Consider the following 10810-nt stretch of genomic DNA (forward strand, 5'->3'; position numbering starts at 1 on the left):
ACGAGTCTGACCCTGAGCCACCCATCCGTCCCCCAGGCCCAGGCCTCACTCCTCTGTCCCCCTCCAGCCCTGGCCCCCTCATCCCCTGTGTGGACTCGCTCTATCACTGCTCAAATCCGTCATTTACCTGGTGTGGATCAGATGAGGGAAGAGGGAGGCAGAGGCAGAGGAAGAGGAAAGGGAATTGTGTAGAGGTCATTTAGGCATTCCCTCCTTTCTTGTCCCGGGAGCGGGGCCCTTGCTTCCTGCTTCAGCCAAAGGAACTGGAGGTCCCGCCCTCCTGCCCATTCTGTGAAGACCCCACTTATTGCTGTCAATGAGGCCTTCTTGCCCTGTGAGAGGCTAGCGGGAAGGGTTGCCTGTGTTATCCTGAATAAAGATGCAAACTGAGGCAAGCTTGAGTGATCAGAAGTGGAGTTTTTGCAGGAATAGCAGAGGAGTCACCATGGGATGCGTGCTGTGCAAACTACAGGCGAGTCCGTTGAGGGTGTGGGCACAGTATTCATGGGCCAGGAGCCACAGGGGTCAGATCCTGCCAGAGTCCAAGCGGCAAGTTCATCGGCTTTAGCGGAAGGATTGTGGGCGCATGTTCATTGTGAGAAGTTAAGTCTTGGAATTCTCTGAATCAGGTGTTCACAGGAAACCATCTCGGTTCTTAAGTTCCGATCTTCCGGGGCACATGCGTGATCTCCGTTTCCTACCCTCTGGGTCCATGTGCAATTGCAATCCTCTCACAGCAGCACAGAGACCCAATGGCCTCTTGTGGGGACTCTGCTGCCTGGCGTTGCCGCTATTCCGGGAACTTCAGGGGCAGTAAAAGGGTTTCTCTTTATAGGACATTGCCCTGGAGATCTTTTTCCGAAATGGATGCTCCAAGTTTTTTGTCTTCCACAACAGCGATCGGAGTAAGGTCTTCAAAAGGTAAGGGTTGGAAACGCCTCCTCTGAGCAAACTGACCAGGAGCTGGGGGCAGAGGATCAGGGACCGCTCTGCGCTGTTCTCTGAGCTGTCCTGGACCCACATGAGGAATCCTCAGGTTAGACACCAGGAAGAACTTACCCCCAGAGCTGTTGAAAGCATAGAGAAAGCCTTTGCTCCATCCTGGGAAGCCGGCTCCATCTCAGGGACTGAAGGGGTTTAGGACAGAAATGACTGGAGGAGGAAAAATTGTGCAGACACAACATTTCAGAAACTGGCGATTTAACAGGCATTCCAGAATTTTCTGTCTTTATTTTCTAATTATCCAAGAATTCTTTGGCTTTATCTTTCCTTTTGATCCCAGTTGCCAATGTCAGTTGTTCTAACTTTACATTTTCATTGCAAAGAATTCCAAACACTGATTTCCCACTTCTGCGTGAGCATATTTTCCCTTAAAGAGAGAAGCCTGCTGTTTAGTTTAACTTCTCTCCCTCCCAATAGATTAATCCATCTAAGCAATATAAGCTAAGAAAAAGGTAATACTAATATTTATTTATTTGTATTACTATTAGAGTTGTAGATAATAGATAGAGATTTGTGGGGAGCTAGAGGGGACAGAGGGAGGCAGGTGCCCAGCCGTAAACAGGCCCCACAGGAGTTGGAGTAACAGCTGCGCTGTTTGGCTCCACTTTGGCCAGAAGTTGTGAGATGAGATTTGACATCCTGACCTGAAGGCTCCAGGCCACGTGCACTCGGAAGGTCTATCCTAGCTTTCCTGGTGGCCCTGGCTGGTCACTAGCACCAGGCCCCGCTGCTGTGCCCACAGGGGAAAACCAGTCCTGCAGAGAGGCTGTCTGCCCAGCGCGGGCACGTCTCCAATAGCTGTGAGCCTCCCTGTGAGGTTCTTCCCATTTGCCTATGTACGGCCTCCTGACATTTTCTTCCAGTTCGTTTTAGGCCGAGCTGGAGCAGTGGGCGTGAAAGGCTGACCCTCACATTTGTGTTCCCTAACGTTTTCAGTTAATCTAGGAGTTGTGCGTCCCTAGCTCAGTGGTGAGTGGTACCCACCAGCACCCTGTCTTCCTCGGTGCACCTGAAATTGAGATGGCACCTGTGCCCAGGGTACAGCCGTGCATGGTGAGATTGGTAGAGGAGGAATCTAAGACACGTATTTTTATGGTGACATTGTTGTATTGTTATGGTTGTTATCAGGGCTGAGTGTGTGATGCAGACGTGCTGAGGGCGGTCAGAGGGGCACCAGGTCTGCTGCCCACAGACGGGGTGGCTGGAGGGCTGGAGGGCTGGAGGGCTGGCAGGCGCAGCACCCGTCCCTGGCCTGGCTTGGCCTATGTCTCCTTGGTGCTGGAAGGGTCTGCCTCTTGCTGATGAGATGATCCTTCCTTTTTGTGTAGCTTCTGCTCCTTCCAACCCAGCTTGAAGGGGAAAGGCATCCCAGAGGAACCCCTCCACCTCAGGTAAGTGTGGGCGGGCCTAGCCGTGCTCTCTGGCCGGCGTTGGCCTGGCTCTGACCTCATTCGCCCGATCCTACTGTAAAACTGTCACGCCAGGAGCACGCAGTCCGTCTTCCCCTTTATTGTCCCCTCTCCTATCCCTTCCTCCCTCTTCCTCCTCCCAAAGCTCCTTCTGCCAACCGCACCCCTGCAAACAGCCTATGTGTCCCACATGGTCTGTGGCTTTTCCAGACCAAAATGGCAGAAAGCCGTCTGCCTGTGGTGAGTGGGTGCAGGTTGGCAAAGAGGTGCCAGGCCAGGCCCACCCTGGGCATCAGCCCTCAGGCAGGGTGTGAGCAATCCGAGGTCTGTCCTCTTGTAGGAGGCTCTCAGAAAACTCAGAAGCTAAATGAAGGCACGCTGGTGTGCGGGTCCGACTCAATTTACACTCTATGACAGGGGGCCTGCTTGCAGGGAATGCTGGGCTTCCAGACCTGCCAAGGCCGCCCTTCACAAAGACCCCGTTTCCCTGAGGCTGGGGAAACTATTCGACGCATTGTTAGGAATGAGAAGGCAAGAAGGTGGTGGCTGGTTTTGTCCAGGAGTGTGGGTGGGGCAGGGAGGGATGTCCCAGAGGTGGTATTCAACTGACTATGAAATAGGGACCCCCAGGTCATTCAAATCAGTTATTGATAGTTTGTTATGTGTGGTGTTTGCTGCTTTCAGAGTAGCAAGCAAATACTCAAACACTTTCCTGTCTTTGTAGTCTCTCAAGGAAGATAGACAGAAAACAATTTACATTAGTGACACTGAAAGCACATTTGACTAGAGGCCTATGTACAAAATCATGCATGGGTAGGGTTCCTAGGCCTGGCCGACGATCAGAGCTGATTTGTGGGGTGACCAGCGGGGTAATCGGGGTCCCCGCTCACACCCGCCTTGGCCTGGCACCACCCACTCACCTGCTCCACCCATCCCACCGTAGGGGGACCCATCAGGACCAGCAGCGCCTCCACTGCTGCCCGCTGCCAGCACCGCATTACTGATGCCCACCATGTTCCACACCGCCCCCTGGTGGTCAGCACACATCTAACTCCCAGTTGGTCAAACTCCTGCCCATGGGGACAATAGGAGTGTAGGTATAAAATAAAAGTAGATAGAGGTAGGGTTTGAAATCTTAGGCGGGGTCTTAAGGGAAGGCCTCACTGAGAAGCAATATTAAGATTTGCATGAAGTAGAGAAGCAAGGTGTGCAGAGACTGGGCCGAGGGAGGAGCAGGGTAGGCAGCAGGGAGGCTCCCTGGTTCTGGAAGGGTCTCCCTGGTGCACAATGGGATAAAGGCAGAGCTGGGAGGCAGTTAGGAGTGATCTGGGTTAGGAGTGCTGGCGGCTTGGAAACGGGGTGACTGTGAGATGGGGTGGAGTGCCCAAGTTCTGGACGTTGTGAAGAACCTCTACTGGTATCTGTTGACAAGTCACATGTGGAGTAAGTGCCTGGAAGAGAAGGGACTCGAGGAGAGGCCCAGAGATCTGGCTGTGAGCACTGGAACGTGCCAGGGGAGGAGCAAGGAAGAGTGGCGCTGGGGGTGCTGCCAGAGCTCCGTGTGGGGCCTGTCAGCTTTGACACGCCCACAGACAGCCCAGTGGAATGTCATGTTGGCCTTTGAGTAGGTGAATTTGGAGTCCATGGAAAGGCCCTGCTGAGAGGTAGGTCTGGAATAGAATTTAAAACATGAGACTGGGTAAGATCACCAGAAGAATGAGTGCACCAGGGCAAGAGGTTTAAGGATTGTGCCCTGGGGCGTCCAACCTTTCATGGGTAAGGACATGAGGAGGAACGAGCACAGAGACGGAAAGTTACATCCAGGAAGGCCGGTGTGGCTCAATGGTTGAGCGGTGATCCATGAACCAAGAGGTCACTTTTTCAATTTCTGGTCAGGGCACATGCCTGGGTTGTGGGCTCAATTCCCAGTGGGGGGCATGCAGGAGGCAGCTAGCTGATCGATGATTCTCTCTCACCAATGTTTCTATCTATCTATCTCTCTTCCTTTCTCGCACTATAAAAATAAATAAAAAAACATATCTTTTTAAAAAAGAAAGGCAGGAGGAATGGCAGGTGTGAAATATTTCCTGAGAGTCAGCTTGTGTTTCAGGAAGGGAGTGGTCAACTGTGCTTGATCAAATGATCACATGCTGCTGGTCGGCTAAGTAAAATGAGAAGTGACCATAGCACTTTGTAGCACGTGGGCCATTGGTGATCTTCAAAAGACCCATTTGAGTGGCTGACAGCAGAAGCCCCTGTTGTTTCAGGAATAACCCTTTCCTTGGTGGAACGTGTGGAGTCCAGCACATGCCGGGCAAAAGTCTAGGAGGCCTGGGTAGCAGGGGCCGCTGGAGGCGGGGGTGGCTGGTTCCCAACTGGGCTAGATGTACTTCAGCAGTTCAACAATAGTGGAGCCCTAGTTTCATATAGAAGCTGAGTGCTAGCCTTGGACCTCATATTGCCCGTTTCATAGAAGCTACCATCTCCACATGTGGACTTCGCTGCAATGTCCTGGTGACAGTGGTGGAAAGCCATTTCAAACTAACTGAAGCCATCACCTCACATACCTGATGGCCAGACAGGTCTGGCTCCAGGCGAGCTAGATCTCTGGGCTCATAAGTCCTCAGGGCCTGTGGCTCCTGTCTCACAGTGGGGATTTCCTGGGTTGGCTGTTCTCAGCAGACTCCCAGCATAAGGGCATCACCGCCCCAACAGCCAATCCCACAGGAAGTCTGCCATACAAGGAATGCTCTGTCTCAGTAATTTTAGCAAAAATCCCCCAAAGTGGTTTTCATCTGCCCCAATTAGGTTAGTACCCATTCCAGAACCAACCAAGTGCTTTCACAGGCCAGGGCAGGGTCATGTGCCCACCCACATCCTGGGAGTGGAGTCAGTCCCACCCAGTGATATAGACCACACTGAGGGGAGGTGGTTTCCCAGAGCATCAGGGTTCTGTTATCACAGAGGGGTGAATACTGAGGCATCAACCACAGGAGCTGGCCCCGCACTGCCCCGGCAGCAGCTCCCCAGGGCCACAGCACTCATGGCTGCGTGTCCATTTTCTCACTCCCTGGAGCTTCTCTCTTCTTGCATCAAGTCTGACACAAGTCACTTCACTAAACGCCTTTTGTCTCTGCAGATCACCCTCTTATAAATGCCTTGTGTACAGTGTCACTCAGTGATCACGTAGCTGTCCCTACAGCTGGGGGTGGTTCCCTGGCCATTTCTGTTCTATTGTTCCCAGAGTCTGAGAGATGCTTTGTCCCAACAATACTTACCTCTATCCACACAGGTTAGGATCTCAATCCCTGTCCTAGACGGAGAGGGAGTAGATAGAGGGGGAGCAGAGGAGCTCAGATGTGGCTATGGCACTAAGTTGGGTGTCCATACAAAAATCAGTGTCAAGTGGAAGAGTTCATTCTTGCCCTGGGGATTAGTTAAATGTGCAGAAATTACTTCTCTCATCCATAGAGATAACCCTAGACACCCACCTGGGCCCCAGCTGGCACCAGTGGGACAGCTGGGCCAGTGCCGATTGCATTTCCATTGTGTTACCATTTTCCTCACGGCCCTCTGAGGCCAATGGAGCAAGACATTCCACGGCCACTGTGTGCTTGCCTGGCATTGCCCCAACATGGCTCCAAGCACGGAGACCTTTGGAAAATACAAACGGAGTGAGCTGCTGCCCAGCTGGAGTGGCTCAGTTGCTGGAACATCATCCTATGCACCAAAAGGTTGCCAGTTTGATTCTTGGTCAGGACACATACCTGGGATGTGAATCCAGTCTCCAATCAGAGCAAGTACAGAAGACAAGCAATTGATGTTTCTCTCTCTCCTCTCTCTCCCTCCCACCCTCCTTCCCTTACCGTCCCTTCCCTCACCCTCCCTTCCTTCCCTCCCTCTCTGCTCGGGGCAGTTGGGAACAGTGCATAGTGCTCCAGGACATGCTTAGTGAGCTAATAGAAGGGGAGCTTTGACACAACGAGGAAGCCCCAGCAACATAGTTGGTCCTGGACACTGGGTCCATGCAGGCAGCCTGGGCTCATGGCGAGGCTCTGCTGCAGCAGCCAGTGTGACCTTTGGGATCTAGCCAATTTGACCTCAGGGACGTGCTCAATAAACTGTAATTCCTTTGCTTAGTTTCAGGATAATCTGCTGTGCGTTTGGGGTGTTTGTGGAGCAATTGATTAAAAGCAGGTGGTGTCTATGCTGTGGGCTCTTCTGTGTCTCCTTCCCAGCCCTTCTCTCAATGGCCGGGGCAGCACGCAGCCTTCCGATGGCTCAGCGGCCATGGTTCTGTGCCTTTTTATTTGGGCTTCCAAGGGCCATGCAGATCCACACAGTTAGCCTTTAAAAATGGCTGGCTGTGTTTTGGACACTCCGGTGACCACAAGCTTCTCGTTGCTGGAGAAGACATGTGGTCCATTCTGAGAGTTTTCAACTGCCCAGGAAGCTTGGCCTGTGCTGGAGGGTTCCGATATCGGTCCCCACTCTTGATGACTGCGCTAGCCCTCCGGAGGCCGGCCCCTACATGGGGAACAGAGCTTTTAAGGGTCATGGTTTTGCCTATAATTCCAGTGACAATGGCTGCCCCCTCCCTCACTCTGAGCTGAATTCCAAGGAATTTCTGTGTCTGGGTTACAAGCAGAAAATATTTGCAAAGTCTGGATGAGCCTAGAGCAGGGGTGGCAAACTTTTTGACTAGAGGGCCACAATGGGTTCTTAAACTGGACCGGAGGGCCGGAACAAAAGCATGGATGGAGTGTTTGTGTGAACTAATATAAATTCAAAGTAAACATCATTACATAAAAGGGTACGGTCTTTTTTTTTTAGTTTTATTCATTTCAAATGGGCCGGATCCAGCCCGTGGGCCATAGTTTGCCCATGGCTGGCCTAGAGCCTATAATCCACCTGTGTCTCCCACAGCACAAGGCCAGACCATTCTGAAGGCAGGGAGGCGGCATAACCAGGCTCGCTGCAGTGCTGGGCTCTGCCTCTACAGGGCTTTCTAGCAGGAACCCCCTGCCAAGTGCCTGGCAGCCAGAGCACTCCCCATGTTAGACACCCACCCACGGGCTCTGCTGCGATGTGAGGGGCCAGTCAGGAAAGAGGAGGAATGGCCGAGTGACAGGGGAAGGACAGCTAGCGTGGAATGCACATGTGACTAACACAGCTATCTGTGCCCTCCACAAAGGACTGGAAACAACTTCAAAGTTAAAGACAAGGTACAATGAGCCTGGAACCATTCATTCACCGGAGTTCTCTCAAAGGAGAAAAAGTAATGTGGTCAGGTACTGCGGCCCTGCAACTATAGAAACAAAACCACTGAAACTGTAGAAGCAAAACCATTGGGCTGGCTTACATTGCTTTCCAAGGACGGATAACCAGAAACAGAGGGTTTTGAACTTTTACCCCCAGAAAACTTTTTCTTGGCATGGACTATCAAATTTGCCCTTGTCTAAAGGGTAGTGATACCAAAGTCAATTCCGTTTTTATGAAGTTTGAAGGAAGAACACTATAGAATATAATCTTTTATATTGTGTCTCTGGAAAAGCAGGGCCCTGACATGTGGCCCTATTTCTGTACAGACATGTGTTTGGGATGCGCATGGCCTGGCTCAGTGGTGCTGCTCCCCAGGGAGCCCACGGTTAGAGAACTCAAAGACACAAGGCGAGGCTGCCCACAGGCTCCTCCCTCCTCACATGTCCTCAGGTGCGCGGAAGGCCCCTTCCAGGGCCATGCTCTCTGATGAGGGACACACTCACTGATGTGTCCTCAGGCCCAAGGTGCCCTGGGCTGGAGGGCACTGTTGGGTGTGACCCGGTCTTTGGGTGGTTGTGGTTTCTGAACTGTTCTCTCAGTTGGATAGTTTACTTAATAATGTTTAGAATGAAATACACTTTTGGGCACAAGGTTCTACAGTTGAGCGTGGTTAGAATTTCCTTTATAGATTATCTTTGAAAAGCAATGGAAGAACTTAGAAAACAAACCATAACCGGCTATAAAGATCTATAAGAAGATGACCTTCCAAGACAGTCACTAACACCCAGGCCCCCTGCAGGCAGCGTGGAGGCTAAGATTCAAGTCCACCTCCCCCTGCGTTCCGCAGCCCTACTTTCTAGAGACCACGGGGCTGAGCAGCGCGAGGCAGAGCATGTGAACCCTGCTTGCTTATTGAGGAGAGCTGCCGCCCCCCACTGGGCGCAGAGGTGTGCTCCCAGGAGCACAGCCTGGGAGGGCAGCTGCAGAGACCATGCAGCTCAGACCAGGCCCACAGCAGAATCACTGGAAGGCAGAAACTCACTAGTTCAAGGCCCCGGCCACCCACTGAAAATCTGGGACATGGGTAAAGATGCCAGGCATTTTCTTTTATTTTAGCATCTTTCTCAGGAATCATGAAGGACACGATCAACAATGGTAGCTTAGATTAGGTTGGTAAACTGAGGCAAAGGGACTCTTTATCCTTAAATGCCATAGCTCGGGGCTCCTGAGAGCTTTCAGCTTCCCATGGTCACTCACAAGCTAGCTCTTGACACATGTCCACAGATCTGTTTATTGCTGCATCTAGCTTGTGAGATGGTCTTTAACTTTTTTATTTTAAATTAACTCCGGAATCACAGGAAGTTGAAAAAATGATACATAGAGTCCCCACGAAGCCTTCATTGAGTTTCCCCCAATAGTTGCATTTTGCGCAACTACAGTACCATTTCAAAACCGGGAAATTGTCCTCGGTACAATGTGTGTGCACAGTCTTTTGCCGTGTTGTCATATATGTGGTTGTGTGCAACTACCACCATCAACAACAATTCGTTTTATCCCTCTGCCACCCCCTCTTCCTAAGACATGGCTGAGAACGAAAACACAATGAGGCACCTAGAACAAGGCTGGCGAGTAAACGTCACCTGCATGCCAATCAATAATGGGCAGCGAACCCAGGAGCGGTGCTTGAAGAGGGCATGGAGGACAAGGGCAGCGGGGACTGAGTGTGATGGGGCAGAGAGGGCTGCCATAGCTCAGTGGTTGAGCGTTCACCTATGAACTAGGAGGTCACGGTTCCATTCCTGGTCAGGGCACCTGCCCGGTCGTGGGCTCGATTCCCAGTTGGGAGCATGCAGGAGGCAGCCCATCGATGATTCTCTCTCATCATTGATGTTTCTATCTCTCCCTTTTCCTTCCTCTTAAATCAATAAAAATATATATATATTTTTAAAAATATGATGGAGTTGTCACGACCAAGCATTATGAATAGAAATGGGCAGTGAGGAGTGAAGAAATGCAGTGTGCTGTCTGCTCCGGCTTGTCATGTGAACAAAGAAATGTGCTCCTCCCTCTGAAGCATGGAGCTCCAGTGCTTTCCCATCGACTCCCATAGGACTTGCCGCCAACACAGAAGAGCCTCGATTAAAGTGTTTAAAAGCTTTGCTAAAGGTGGTTTTCTTGACCTTCTGTTTTAGGCAGTATGGAGGTGTGGGTGGTCCAGAAAGTTCTCTCGTCTGCGAGGACTGGCTCCACCACTGTCATTTCTGCCCAAAGATCTGGTACAAAGACGGACACTATCCAAAGTGGGATTTCAGCTTGAGACACACAAAGCCCAGGTCTTGGAGAACTGACTTCTATTGAGTGCTTCCCCATGTGCTGTCCCTAGGTGCTCAGTGACCCTTAGAGTTGGGGTCATATCATTCCCACGTTACAGATGAGGGAGCCAAAGCTAAGTAAGAACCCCAGGCCAATGGCAAGAGGAAGAGCCGCCCTGAACCTAGCTCTGGCCAACCGCGCTTTTGATGTTCTCCCTGCCAAGGCGATGGCCCGAGAGCCTGCCTTCTCTGTCTGTCTTCTTCCACTGTGTCTTCCCTACAGGTGCCCAGGGTGAGCCACGCTTTACCCTACAGGGTGCAATCCCTGCACCCAGCACAGGGCCTGGTAAGGTACCTATTTATTGACCGCACCAGCCCATACCTGCAGCCATTCTTTCCTTCCTCCCACCAGAGACTGGAAGAGAATGGGGCAGAGTGAGAGGGGAGTGGAGCCTCCTCATTCACAGCCCAGGGCTTGCAGGCTGAGTGGAGACAAAGTGCCTAGAGCAGATTTTGCAAACAGAGAGAGCGCACCGCTCAGAGCCCAGGAGAGCCCAGGATGTTACCTGGGATGCTTAATGATAATATCTTCCCACCTCTGCTTTGTTCCCTTCCACGGCTAATGTCCTCTACCTCCTAGCTGCCCCTGACCTTTGAAGCTCTGACCCAAAGCAGCTCCACAGAACAAGCCCCACATTTGGGAGCTGGTGTTAGTCCTGAAGTGAAGATAACGAAGCTAAGAGTGTGGCTATCTCAGCTGCCGGGCCATGGGGCTGCGGCAGGAGGAGAGTTCTGGAGCAGAAGTGAGCTGGGCAGCCCTTTCCC

The 10810-nt window shown here is 51.8% G+C and overlaps 1 protein-coding gene across 1 annotated transcript in view; it reads left to right on the top strand.

The window, feature by feature from the left end:
• WDFY4 (WDFY family member 4) overlaps positions 1 to 10810 on the top strand; it is a 258657-nt gene that overhangs the window by 197711 nt on the left and 50136 nt on the right. The window contains exons 46-47 of the mRNA XM_006757129.2: positions 836 to 921; positions 2331 to 2393. Of these exons, the coding sequence (XP_006757192.1) occupies positions 836 to 921; positions 2331 to 2393 (149 nt within the window). The remainder of the gene's footprint in view (positions 1 to 835; positions 922 to 2330; positions 2394 to 10810) is intronic.

Source organism: Myotis davidii, unplaced genomic scaffold (genome assembly GCF_000327345.1).
Source record: "Myotis davidii unplaced genomic scaffold, ASM32734v1 scaffold854, whole genome shotgun sequence".
NCBI classification, from domain to species: domain Eukaryota; kingdom Metazoa; phylum Chordata; class Mammalia; order Chiroptera; family Vespertilionidae; genus Myotis; species Myotis davidii.